General features: G+C 38.9%; 1 protein-coding gene across 6 annotated transcripts in view; it reads right to left on the bottom strand.

The window, feature by feature from the left end:
- Window positions 1-614: 614 nt before the first annotated feature.
- The window catches only part of Ge-1 (Enhancer of mRNA-decapping protein 4 homolog Ge-1), a 45,483-nt gene continuing 31,622 nt past the window's right edge, over window positions 615-14,475 (bottom strand). For all 6 annotated transcript variants that reach the window (XM_069842643.1, XM_069842640.1, XM_069842645.1 and 3 more), the window contains 9 exons: window positions 12,475-12,656; window positions 10,618-10,761; window positions 8,042-8,198; window positions 7,730-7,964; window positions 6,054-6,169; window positions 5,808-5,973; window positions 2,841-3,012; window positions 1,912-2,292; window positions 615-869 (listed from right to left, as the gene is read on the bottom strand). In XM_069842643.1, coding sequence (XP_069698744.1) covers window positions 686-869; window positions 1,912-2,292; window positions 2,841-3,012; window positions 5,808-5,973; window positions 6,054-6,169; window positions 7,730-7,964; window positions 8,042-8,198; window positions 10,618-10,761; window positions 12,475-12,656 — 1,737 coding nt within the window. In that variant the 3' untranslated portion in view covers window positions 615-685. The remainder of the gene's footprint in view (window positions 870-1,911; window positions 2,293-2,840; window positions 3,013-5,807; window positions 5,974-6,053; window positions 6,170-7,729; window positions 7,965-8,041; window positions 8,199-10,617; window positions 10,762-12,474; window positions 12,657-14,475) is intronic.

Below are 14,475 nucleotides of genomic sequence, written 5' to 3'. Positions count from 1 at the left end.
AGTTGGACAAGTCTCGTGAACATGTTACCTTCCAGAACACTTCACTCGGTCTTAATTGGTTACCTTTGGAGTAATCCAGGGACAGACTGCACTGTGCAGATATTATACTCCATTTTATTTCAAGGAGTGCAGTTCGGTGGCTCCTTTGAACACCCACTTACAGATTTATGACTTCCTACACAAACACCTCTGACAATTCCTGTCCCCTCGTCCCAACATTGCACAGTTGCCACAATCCTAGTGACCCTCGAAATGAGACTGACAGGATTCTTGGAATTCGGAAAAGATGCAGCAACTCTGCCTCCACGTGGATTTGACGGGAGCCTGTCAATTCTTCTGAACAAGGGTTGTGATTGGTTACTGACAGGAGACGACAAGATTTCCGTCACAGTAAGGAAGACGTTTATTTATGACAACCAATTAGTAAGGGGCAGTAGAAGGTCTGTCGGCAAAGTCCTTTCTATGAAACTGCACTCCATGAAAAAAATAGAGTATACCATACTGTCAGATCAGTTGAAGGTAGCTTGTGAGAACGAAGAGACTTCTGGACTTCTGAATCGCATCACTAAAGAGAGGCTTTTTATCAGTTGCATCTGACAAATAAGTGAGGCAAGTCTGTATAAAAGTGTATATTAATATGTAACTAACTTTTCACAAAATATAAGCAGGGTACAAACTGGTGGTTCTATCCATTGAGCAGGGATTGAGTCGCCATGCTCAGCATGCGCATGCTGCGTGTGATCTTGTTGTTGGGGTTGCTGGCGATGTATGTGGACAGCTGGTGCTGCAGGTTCGACAGAACACCTGGCATGTGCTCGCGTGTCAACGGGTTAGTGTTGTCCAGGTTCATCACAGCCTCCTCCAGATACCTGCAACAAGTAAAACGTTATCAAGTGTAAATACAGCTGAGATTCGATTATAGCCCTCTTGAACCACTATTGTTCGGTATTTGACACTATTAACTTTTCTTACAGTCGTCTTCAACTATTATTAAACTCTGTTACAGTCATCTTCAACTATTATAGTTTCTACTAACTGTTGTTTGGTATTTAATATTATTAAATTCTCAACTCCAACTGCTGTCATTTCTACTAACTCTTTGGTATTTAATACTATGAAATTCTCGACTTCGAGATGTCAGGGCATATCTGGATGAAACTACCTGGTCGATATTATTCTTCTCTAGTGTTAATATTATATTATATAATTCCATTGCCGCTGTAATTATATTTTAGTTCCTATTTTATTTTACTTATTTATTTATATTATTATTATTATTTTTTATTTTAATATTATATCTGAACTGCGACCGAGCACGAGCGCTGCTCATTCGGTCTCAAATTTTGTTAATACTACTGTATCTTCTTTCTATATTGCTTGTATTATCTTAGTTGTATTTCTCTTTGTTTTGTTTTGTAATTATATTTCTTTATTCTGTATATTTGAAAAGGTGCTGTCAAATACCAGCATGGTCCCCAGATCTAACACCTCTCGATTTCTACCTGTGGAGGACCCTAAAGGAAAAGCTAGCTACACTAGATGCGCTACGAGAACAAATCGAAATTTAATGTCATGTTACAGAACTTAGTTCGTGGAGCAGTTCAGTGCATCGACAGTATTTGGATGCTGATGGTGGCCACTTTGAACACCTACATTAAGGTACCATTTCCCCAAAACCGAGAATTTCATCTCAATTTGTTCCAAAGTTATTGCTGGATAAACAATGTATACATTTTTTTGGGCTACTCAGTATATTGCATGCCATTCATTAATTTGCTGTGCTTCTCTCATCATTCTCCTTTTTTAAACCGAAAACATTCAAATCAACACAACTGTAGTTTCATTCCCGAAACTGGGTGACATTCTATGTGCCAGTGTATCCATGATAATACTATGATGGCTAACACTCACTTGTGTTTGAGCTCCGTGTGATTGGACATGTCAGCTGAGAGCTGCTGGATCAGGGACAGCAGCACGTGCTGCTGCAGGGGGCACGGCGTCTGGTTGAAAACCTGCTGAGGGTTCACTTTCTCGCAGATGAAGACAACAAGGCTGAGGTCAGATGCAGAGAGCGCCTGTTGGAATGCGGCATTGATCTGGCCCTGTCCGATGAGCTGCTCGATCTGAAGCTGCTGCACCTGGGAGTCCACTATGTGCGGGGCAGGAGTCACGGCCCGCGACCGCACCGCTGTCAGCACACTGTTCTGGATCATGTCCTGCTGTCCTCGGAAGCCTTTGGTGATGTGCTCCTTGATAGTCTCGCTGACAGTTTTGTTGAGGCTTTCCTGGAGGCTGCAAGCAAGGATACAATGTAAAGAGCAGGCCTGTACAAGGGTGCGATTTGGAGACCTGTGATTTTGTCACTGATTTCGACTGTAACTATAGTTCCAAAATCATAGCTCCAAGAAATCGCCATCTCAGACCAACATGTAGTTTATAGCAATGGTGGCTAATGTACGTTAGGGTGATCAGATTAACGAGGTTTCCTGTGTTTGGACTCTTTCCGGTTTTGTTCCGATATACATTCCACTTGCAAAGAACAGTTAATATTCCTTAATTTTGTAAAATGACCACACATTCAAGACTTGAAGAACCCAGACAAGCTGGGACTTGCAGTAACAAGATACTTCTACATTACAACTGATGATATTACTCTTGGAATGTGGCATGTATTGCCTGCCATCATCTTTAATGAATGATATTGTGAATACCAGGGCATTACAACATTCGCAACTGTTAACGATCATCCAAACACAAAAATCACTATTATCGCTCACAGCGTTTTTCTGGAGCTGTCACAGCTAAACACTGTCACACCTCACAGTGCATGTGGCACTTACTTGCTCAGCCCCTTCTTGAGCTGGGTCTGCACCTCCTCTTGAATGGCTGTTGTGAGGTGGTCATGGTTGGCACGGAGGTTGTCAGACAAACCCTGTATCTGGTTCACGATATCTCGACCCTTCTCCTGTTGCCTGCGTTGTTTGTCAAAGTATCCTTCCAGAGTCTGCACATCTACAAGAAAATAACCTCACAGTTCTAAGAACTATTTCATGAAATAATTTAATTTTATGGCTCCAAATTAATTTCTAATAAAACTAAGAATTTACCTTTCATATCCATAAAAAGACTAATTAAAAATAAACATAAAGACAAATATACAGAATTCATACACAAACAAGCCAGGGATAAAAAAAAAAGGAATACTTTAATCAATAAACCAGAAATTATTCAACAAACACCCCATAAAATGACAGTAGCAAAATTTAGACTAATTACGAAACATGATTATTTAGCAAAACTTCTAAACAAATTAGGTATCTATACAAATGCAAATTGTCCTCTGTGCAACAAAGAAGAGAACATCTTCAAACCTGTGAAGCACTACCTGCTGGATCCATCACAGAGTGTGAGAGAGCTAATGGCTTCATTGTCAGAAGTTCTTAAGTGTCACACGTTTAGAAGAGGTAAACAGGTGAAGGTGAGACCGACCAGCAACAATGTGGCCATATTCCTAACATTCTTTTGTCCATGTTTTAACAACTTACTGCTGACAAATCCAGTTACTTTCGAACTTCATTTAACCACAAAATATTTCTAAGGAAAGAAAATCCAAAATACGAGTAAATAACCAAGCACAAAACTTCCTGCCATTGCTGACACAAAATATGTGACCAATACTTAGAGAACTGTCAAAACTATTGTAATATGGCCAAAAATACGCTTTTCTACCATTTTATTGATTGAATGAAAGTAGAGGAATCAGCAGTGTCTCAAATGAAAACAGCTGTGGAGTTGGAAGACAGAAGAATGTTGAAACAACGAAAGAAGAGAGTGGGGAAAAGAAGGGGAAGTATAGAGTGTGTTACTCGAGTTAGTGGTGTGAAAGGAGAGGGCAGTAGGGATTAAAAAACAATATATAACCTGAGAAAACGGTGTACTAGTGGGGGAAAAAAATATCTGGGTAGTTATATAATAGAAAAATGGAATTGATTGAATGCACTTTATCAAGGTCATATTGTTTTGTTTAAACTTGTTTTTGTTTAAACAGTGGATTCTAAGATCAAAGTTATAAATCAAGTTGAACTACAGAAATGTTCTTTGAGTACGAGTGTTAATATGTTTATGTGTTAGAAGTGTTTCTACAGTGAATTTAATAATATGTTAAGTTTCTTGAAATAAATCTACAAGGATTAAGTCTTCTATTTTAGATAAGTTTAAAATGTAATTATGTTATTTAAAGGCAAGAATTATTTAGTTAGTTACGAGAAAGGTGGGAATGAAGTTAAATGGAAATAATTAGTATGAATAGTTAGTCACTATAGTCCCAACGCTGTTATTTCCAGCGTGACTCCGCCTCTTTGCTTACATCTTAGAAAGTGAAGGCTCTATAAAGTCTAGGTAGGTAGTATCGTTCCCCATTTTTGTTCTTACGTTGCCAAGCTATCAGACGAGGAATCTATTTGCCACACTGTTAAACATTATCATGTCGTAGCTCCTATGATAATAAATCAAACGCACTGTAATTCAGCAAATAATTGAGCGGCAAATAACGTCTTCGTGTGCTTTCTGCGAACGCCAACGAAAGAGCTAAAATGGCGCGCGATTATATTATGTATTTATCGAGCCTTAAGGAATGAATGAGCGAATCACAAGACGCACACGTTTAAATGTACCCGACCAGCAACGCGATTGGCTGCCGGAAATTAGAGCGACGGGACTATAGTTAAATGTAGCGGAGAATAAGAGAAGAGCAATAGGATAATAAGCATTATAAATTAGAATGAGGGTTAAGTGAAAGTGAAAGGACATGAAAGATATAGTTAACAGTAGATTTTAAGGTCATGTTACGTCAGTGGGTAAAGTTTGTAAACAGTGTAAGCAAGGGAATGCTGGCCCGAATACAGAAATGTGAAGAGTCAGCATGACCGAATATGTTGATATATCATATTGGTGAAATATGACAATGCTAAAGTATGGTAAAATATGCATTTATATAACCAATAAAAACCAATGCCTCAAGTTCAGAAAAGCTAGCAATATGTTTAATTTAACTTAAGGGACACTAGGACTGAATTTATGGTCAAAATGGTAAAAATAAATATTTTTGTATTTTTGTTTTTTTTTTTTTTTTCTTTTTTACATAAATAATTACCTTATCCAATTGCTTAACATTCCATCCTATATTTAGCTCCCGCCTACTACTTTTAAAAGTCTAGCAACAATTTTTAAAGTTTCACAACCACTAAAAATTGCGTTTTCTCAAAACTACTTTTCTGATCAATAATAAAGTTCCTAGTGATTTCCATCTGCTCCAAAACTTCGCAAGAATACTCAGCATATTGCAATACACAAAGCTCAGCATGGACACAGCTCTTCACTGAAAACTTTTCATGATATGAATTTTTAACTTCTAAAAATTAAAGAAAATTATTAGGCAAAAATTATTATTTGTAAGAAAATTTTTATCTCATGAACCAATTCTCAAATTTAAAAATCCATGCCCAGTTTTCTTCATCATGAAATGTAAGTCCCGCACAGAAGATTTTTAAAAGCAAAAGCAATTATTCTGAAGCTGTCAGGGATTTTTGAATTTAAGCATAATTTAATATCATTAAAATACGTGAAAGTTAATGTCTAAGGAACTAATTAATGAAACTTGATGAAATTTGGTACTATTATTTAAACGTATAGGCACAGAAAACCCTCTGAATTTGAAAGAAATTAATCAAAAACTTCAAAAGTTTCAAAACTCAGTCTCAGTGTCCCTTAAATCCGAGCAATAATTACAACCATTCTCTGATACTTACATTCTTTGGTTCCTTTACAAAACGATTCATTTATTTGCATGAACATGGATTGGCAGGACTTCTCAAATGACGGCATGACATGGTTGGTGAACACTTCCTTGTAAGTGTGCTGCACCGCTGGTTGTAGCGCCGTCACTGTCGAGTTACTCAGCACTTCCATCACAGACTGCAAAAATTACCGACAGTTTTAAAATTCGTTTCTCACACCAACTGGCTTTGCTCCGGGATCAATGAGAGGTCCTTTACCTTGCTATGGACTAGCTTGGTTATATTCTCCTTGAGCAGGTGGTCAGTGGACGTCAGCTTTTGCGTCATTTCAATATGCAGCTGGTGCTTAAGGGGCTCCATTGTCGATACCAGAGCTGAACACAAGAGACAAACATCTTAGGATTCTCTCTAACTGCCATTTACACGAGGCAATACCAAATGATCATACACTTTGTCTCTAACACTTCGAGGACAGTCAATCTTCGGTTGTCTAAATACAGCAACTAAAGTAATATGAATAAAATATTTATTACAAAATATTATATTTGAAGGCATCGGAATAGTGCAAAACCATCAAGTCTTTCCATTTTGCTTGCTGCATAATATTTCCTTGCATCTACTTTCATTATTTCCGATGATTTTTACATACAGTATTTTGAGACTATCTTCAGTGATAATGTTTTTGAGTTTCTGAAAAATTATTACTTGCTCTCTTTTTCACCTTCACTTCTGATCTAAAGGTACGGTCACACGTCGCTACTTTTGCAGCGCTACAGTACAAAAAACTGCGCAACTCTCGTACTGCGACGTGTGAACAACGGTGCAACCCGAAAAGTAGCGGCTGCCATACCTGCTGCCCGCTACTTTTCCATGCTGCGCGCAGCTTAGAAGTAGCGACGTGTGAACAGGGGTCTCAGGGTTGCAGCCGCAGCATTTCTGATATCGGTTTTGTTGAAAGTTTTGCTGCGGTTGCGACCAGTGTTGCCACCCAAATGTGCCAATGATACTTTTATTGTTTGGATATATTTTAATGTTAGATGTGATGAAAATAAATTATTTGTAACAGTTATTAAATACATAACACAGTCTGAGCATAATTGCTGACGATATAATTCACTTTTTTAATTTTCTGTAGCGTAGTTTCAAACAGGAGGGTTGCCAACATTGATTACGTGATTATGCTGTTGGCTATCATTTAAGTATATGGGCATTTTAATAGCTTTATAGTAAAAATAATACCAATTTCTGAATCCTAGTTAGGACAGAAAAGCAAATAATAGATAAATAAGCTATCGCATGAGTTTCATAATAATGCGAACATGAGGGGCTGTATATTGAGGGACTGGAAACCTGCAGCAAGACTGTGGCTGCAAAAGTAGCGCCTTGTGTGTGAACAGACTCGCAACCTCCAGTTGCAACTTTTGCTGCACTCGGGTTGCGCAGCACGAAAAGTAGCGTGCAGCACGCTACTTTTGGCTTTCGTGTGAACACGACACGCAACTTTTGCAGCTGCAGTACAAAAGTTGTGCAGCAAAAGTAGCGACGTGCGACCGTACCTTAATATAACAAATAAACACGCTATAAAGACTAGTGTCTACAGGAAACAGCACATGACCTTTGAAATTATTATTTTACTATGATTCAGAAGGCTGTGATGACTTAATTGGGAATTAAATTAATTAACTTCATTTTAAATGGATTTAGTTTGGTGAAATGCAAATGAATTAAATATGATTTAAGTTAAATTACAATTAGTTAATTGTGGATTAGCAACGTGTTGGTGAAATCGGCCCTAAATTTCTTGTTTAAATTATGTGAATGCACAACACAATGGGCCAAATTAATATGACTAAGTGCATCGGACCAATGATTACCCTAAAGAAAAACAAAAAAGCATAGTACACAGTACAATTTGTACGAGTTTCTGCCTTCACCTGGAATGATGCTGTTTTTTATCTCGGAAGTGACAATATCCTCCAGTTTGGCGCTGACCAGGTTACCCACAGCCTGCGAGATGGCAGACATGAGCGCCTCCTGGCGTTTGCGTTCCTTGTCTTCACGCTGCAGCAGCAGTTCCTCCAGCAGTGCCATCAGCTGCTGCTGGTGCTTGTCCAGCTGTGAGCGCAGGAGTGGAACGTGCTGTTCAGCTTGCAGCTTCATGCCCAAGTCCTGCAACACAGAAGCTTGTTCAAGCCACAGCCATGGGTGCCCTCCCCTGCTGCCCTCCACGCCCACAGCACACTCACCTTGATCTCCGCCTGCTGCTGCTGTACTATCTCCAGCACAGAGCTCAGCTTGTGGTCCAGGGCTGCCACTGTGCTCTCCAGCTTCTGGTTTGTCTTCCACAGGTTATGGTTCACTGTGTCTCCATTTCCACTACTTTCCTGGTGCACTGAAGCGTTCCTGCAATCAGGCAGGGTAAGGAGATGTCTGCACCATAAAGTTATCCATTAGTCTAAGGAGGTAGTACACAGAACTTGACTGCACTTCCTTCGTAAGAGCTCAATATATATTAACAATTCAATATGAAAAACTTATAAGATTACCAGGAAACAATTGTCATTCATACAGTCCTCTCTGTAGATTGAAAACTCAAAAAAGTTTCATATCCATTGTTCAAGAATTGAAACAGAAAATCAATATCCCGAATTTAAAAGAAAACCTACAAATTAAACCAAACCCTTTAACTCTATTAAATATGGAATATAATCTAAATTTAACAGAAGAAATACTGAAATCAGAAGTAAACACTGAAATACTAAAACAATTGTCTTTAGAGACAAATAATATTAGGTACCCTCCACAAAACTGGCTTCATTTATACACCGACGGATCCTTGATCTCCAGAGAACAAGGTGCCGGTGCAGGTGTTACGTGCTGTCTCTTCTCACTTTATAGATCTCTTGGGTATGGAACAACAAGTTTTGATGGTGAAATCATTGCAATAAGTGAAAGTCTCAGGAATCTTCTATGCCACATCAATAAATTTAGGAATGCAGTTATATTGTCAGACTCCAAAGCAGCTATTCTATCAATCGTCTCTAAACACACACTTTCATCTCAAACAGCAGAAATAACTAAAATGCTCTCCCAATTAATATCACTCAATAAAAGAATTGTATTCCAATGGATACCATCCCATTGTGGAATCCTGGGAAACGAGAATGTGGATGCTTTAGCAAAGAAGGGCAGCACTGCTACTTACAGACCTGTTACTAAATCTACATATTACTCTGTGAAAAGATTTATTAAATCTACATACTTAGACTTCAACAAACAAAATTTGATGACACAATCTCAAGGGAAAAAATGGAACTCTCTGCATCAAAATCCACAGTTAATTCCCGATTTACCACGAAAATCGTCTGTAGCTGCATTTAGATTGGCAACAGGCCATGATTGTTTGGCCAAACACCTGCATAGAATTGGAATATATCAGTCCCCTAACTGCCCATTGTGCAACTCAAACCAAGAAATGGATTCGGAACACCTAAAAATCTGTGCTTCAGTGGCTGGTCATGATAATATCTTTGAAAAATATTAGAGTGCAAGAGGTCAAATGACTTTATTGTCAAACGCCTGGCATTAGAAAACAACAACAACATATTAACAATGATTAATGGTACAAAGTTATTTTCATTAACACTATGTGAGAATCATCAGGAAATTTTTAGCCTTGTGGCCTATTTTGTGCACAAGCATATTCTACTGTATTTATTTATTCTTTTATTTAGTTATTTTTTAGTCATTCATTTATCCATCCATTCATTCATTTATTTTTTATTTACTAATTTATTTATTAACGCTTTATTTATTTATTTATTCATTTTTTTATTCATTCACTCATGTATGTATGTATGTATGTATGTATGTATGTATTTATTTATTTATTTATTCTCGCAGAGTTAAGGCCATGATGCCTCTTCTTCCAAACTACCGGAAGTGAAATATGCAATCATTATCTCGCAAATCATCTTCTGATTGAGGATCTGGCTGATACGTACCTCAATTACCAGGCAGTACATTTCACTTGACGATATGTGTCAGAGGAAGAACAATTGTTTGTATGCATCTGAAGTCTGACTAGTGTAATGTAATATGTAGCTAGTTGGCGATGTGTGCAATGGAGGGGGGAAAGGAACTGGCCACCCTAACCCATTACTCCTGGTCTAGTCGCCTCATAAGTGGTGCCGTCTTGGTATCACTTGTGAGATTCAGATCTTTCTTTGGACAGTTGATTAAACAACAACAACATCTTGCAAATCAAGGAACTTACATAATGAAATATTTACTGAACATGATATACAAAGGCAGCTTTTAATACAAAAAGGAGTATCTTCAACGGAACTAAGGAAGAGACTAGTGAAGTGCTCTGTGTGGAGTGTGCATTGTATGGGGCAGAAACATGGACATTACGACGAAGTGAAGAGAAGCAACTAGATATGGAGAACAATGCAGCGTATGAAATGGACAGACAGAATAAGAAATGAAGCTGTGTTGAAAAGAGTGGGTAAAGAAAGAACGATGCTGAAACTTATCAGGAAGAGAAAAAGGAATTGGCTGGGTCACAGCTGGTGTATATGTCTGCACCATAAAGTTATTCATTGGTCTTGATCAGTGACAAGGCTCTGTCAATTTAATAAATCAAGAACAACAGTTCTTAAATCCGCCACTATTTAGAAATCTCCATTTCTTCCACTGCCACTCCTCCTATTTTACTTTTTTACCTATGCTTCCACTCTCAAGGTGGGATGAATGGCTGTTGCTCCCTGCAATTGCAAGAACTGGCAGAGATAGCTACAGAGGTTGTAGGATTGCATACCTTTTGGTCTGAGTATCTTCAGACTTGACAAACTGATTCACCAGACTGATGGGAATTTGCGGCCATCCGTCATGGTCTTGCTTCATGGTGCCCATTTCTTTGTCATCTGTTGCCATCGCTGCCACTGCTGGTGCTGTAGCAGTGCTGCAAACACAACAAAATAAGCAAACAAAATGCATCACCTCTATAATCAGTAGGTGCTTCTCTATAGTACTGTGTAAATGCAACAATGGAACAATCTGATATGCAGAAGAATACAATGATGACTAATCGAAAACCAATCGTTTGCTGAATATGCAGTTAATCTACTGACATGAGCCTGTCACATTTAAGAGCACTTAAATGCCATCAACCTAGGCTGGGATCGAACTCGTAACCTCGGGCACAGAAGGTCAGCACTCTACCAACTGCGCCACCCAGGCCAACAGGACAAAGTAGAAATCATGCTTTGTTTGTACAGGGACATCATTTTATTTTTACTTCAATTTTTATTTTACCCGAGTTTTTGAATGTACTTCACTCCCACCCCTTCTACTAATGAAGTTTTAACTGTCCTCCAGACAGAATCAAGGCTGCATATAGTAAACAGCACTGAGTTAGTGAGTATAGTACGTTCCAGAAATATGTTCGCGTTTTCCAGTGACGAAAGAACTTTCAATATTGAATCATATTTTCGCACAGGTACTGTCCGTTTGCCTACGTCGCATCCCGATTTCCCCCACCTGCTTCTGCACGCCCCTCCGTAAAAGCTGGGCTGTCTTAGCTCTTTTCTGAAAACATTAATTTCTGTTAGGAATTGGACGTTTACGTAATATTACAGAACTGTTTAAAATAACTTAAATAAAAGGATCTCGTAAAGTAATTAACTGTCACGTGATTTCCTCCCTTTCTACGATCCTGTGGCATAACCACTTGGACGGACAGTAGATAGCATGTCTGAGTAATTTTATCTGTGCGGGTCGGGCAGAAGTGAAGATTGAATTTACAGTACATAAGGTACTCTTTTATAGAGTAGGTACAGAATTATTTCAACATGAGTTACTAGTACGAAGGACGAAACTGGCAATTGGAATTAGATGCAATAGTCTATAGTGCGATAATATGCACAAAAGAACTGAAGCCTGCATCGAAATGAACGACCACCATTTTCAAAAATGTGTTTAAATATCCATATTATGATTATTTTTCAGTTTAACTTCATTCTCTTCATTGTACGCTAATGGGCTGTAGACAGTATAATATACACTGCATAATGAATACGTCCACATGGATAGCTCAGTTCGTGAGTAAAAACACTTATTCTTAATACAGTACTGCATTTTGATTAAACAAAAACCTAACGAAAATTATCGAACTCAAAATCGCGATATTTTCTAGTTTATGTAAATGGATGAACTACTTTTCTTCCCTCCTATACCTAGTAAAGTGATTTGTTTGTGTTTTACACCGGTATCAACGAACTCCAGTCGTGGAAGAAGGTAGCGAATGGTGTTTCCGGTTCTCTAAAGGTATAGCCAGGTTAATATTAAAAATGTTAGTAAAAATAAAATGATGTCCCTGTATTTTGGTGATGCTGATATGTGTAAGAAAAAAGAAAAAAAAAAAGTTTTATCAAACATAATATAATACTTATTAATTGAAAACTTATTTAACGAAATAATAATAATAATCTGTGGCGCTACAGCCCACGAAGGGCCAAGACCTACCAACCTGCTGCTGGCCTCACGGCCACATGCCGAAGCAGAGGTGGACGATCATCCAACCAGTATTTCACGAAATATCCCTATAAAATAGTGGCAGGTTTAATACCGAAATCACCCATTCTATTTCACCAAAAATGCGGTCCCTCTGCATCACCTCATCTGTGTCTCTGCGACCTCCCCCATGTCTTTGTCACTGTAGTAGCCGTGACTGTGCCGCTCTGAACCCTTGAGGGACAGGATTTCCTGCACCTCTCTGCTGGGACTGCTGCCCCCGCTAGCAAAGCCCTCTCTATGCAGCTCTGATGTCGCAAGCGGCTGATTCACGCAGGGACCAACCTGCAACAAATGTCACAAGACACTCGCCTCCATACAAATGAGAATGAATTATTATGAAGAAACAATTAATGTTGTGTTCACAATCACTTTGTTCTTTTCGAAATACATTCCCCCAGCTGGCAAGACTTGTCGCAATCCTGTTTTGAAAAGGCTTCCACACAACTGGTCATGTGTCCTGGGGCCTGTTTCACAAATGTTAACAAATTATAAATTAACAATTCACAAATAACAAGTAAAAGATTACAAATGCTTGTAAACTGTGTTTCACAATGCAATCTTATTAATTTGTAAAATTTAATGAATTTTACAAAATCAGCTACGAAATTTACAAATAAGCATTATTGGTTAAGCAATATTGCCAACAACAGTTTACAAAAATCGCTAATGCAAGCAAAGAGGAGGAGCTACTCCAGGAATAACAGCGACGCGACTATAGTAATTATATATCTGCAATACATTATAATCGCGATATAAAATATACACACAACACGGCATTTGAATCAAATTGGTGAATTTAACTAAAGCCCGGTTCAGACGGTGCGTGTTTCTGTGATGGATTCCAAGATAGCTGCGTGGATGGGTACCCTGCGTGCTCACTGGCTGGCTCCCGTGTTGCCTACGGTGATGGTAGTTGTTCACATGGAGCTGACTCTTTTCACAGTTCAAATTGGAAAATCATCTGCTGCTTCATCTGTTGCCAACACTCATGGTCAGAAAGAAATTAAACCGTGAGTGGAAAACAACTAAAGTCCTACATTAACAGTAGTAAATGTCGTAATAAAGTAATTAAGCCATAAGTGCAAAACAGCTAAAGTCCGATATTTAATTACTGTTTCTTAGAAACTAAAGAATATAGAAAAAACAGTTTTAGTTGGAAAACAACGAACATGTCGACAAGGTTTCAGTGGTGATATTATATGATCATCTTTGGTTTCCAGCCTGCAAACCATCACGAAAAATAGCAAGGAACCTACCCTCGAAATCCAGCAAGCTACCCATCCACGGAGCCACCAGAGTGCATTACTTCCGGCAAGTGACCATGCAGGCTACCCATCCACACAGCCACCTTGGAATTCATCACAGAAACACGCACCATCTGAATTGGGCTTAAGAGTAGCTTGCATTGCCTGATAAACATCTCAAATTGTATGATGAAAGAGTAATGGAATGGAGAAAAATTCTCTCTGGTGCCGGGATTTGAACCCGGGTTTTCAGCTCTACGTGCTGATGCTTTATCCACTAAGCCACACCGGATATCACCCCGGCGTCGGACAGAATCGTCTCAGATTAAGCTCCAACTCTTGGATTCCCTCTAGTGGCCGCCCTCTGTACTACGTCATAGATGTCTATGAACGTAGGACCGAAGTCCACACATGTGCTGAGGTGCACTCGTTATGAGTGACTAGTTGGCCGGGATCCAACAGGATAAGCACTGTCTTAAATCACGGAGTGATTTACGCATTTATATATTTTTTTTTTTGAGAATTTTTCTACGTTCCATTACTCTTTCATCGTATGATGACGCAGAATATCTGCATGGAAATATCATATGTACTTCGGTTCATCAAAATAATATATCTCAAATTGTGCCAACCTAACAGTTACAAACCATGTATTGTGGGTCCCTATCACCACGGCATGGCGCGTCCTCAGGTTGCGGATAGAGGAAACAGCCTCCAGATATGGAGGGTAGCTGCGAATATATTGAATAAGCAGTCGTGGACAGCCGATAAGGGGTGGTCCTCCAGCTTGGGGGTTGGGCGAAGGGCTAACAACCCATCACCGTAAAAAACAGCTTGTTACGTATCCCTATAATAAG

The sequence above is a fragment of the Periplaneta americana genome, chromosome 12 (genome assembly GCF_040183065.1).
Source record: "Periplaneta americana isolate PAMFEO1 chromosome 12, P.americana_PAMFEO1_priV1, whole genome shotgun sequence".
NCBI lineage: Eukaryota > Metazoa > Arthropoda > Insecta > Blattodea > Blattidae > Periplaneta > Periplaneta americana.
The sequence above is the reverse complement of the archived record's forward strand: the minus strand, read 5'-3'. Positions and strand labels throughout refer to the sequence as shown.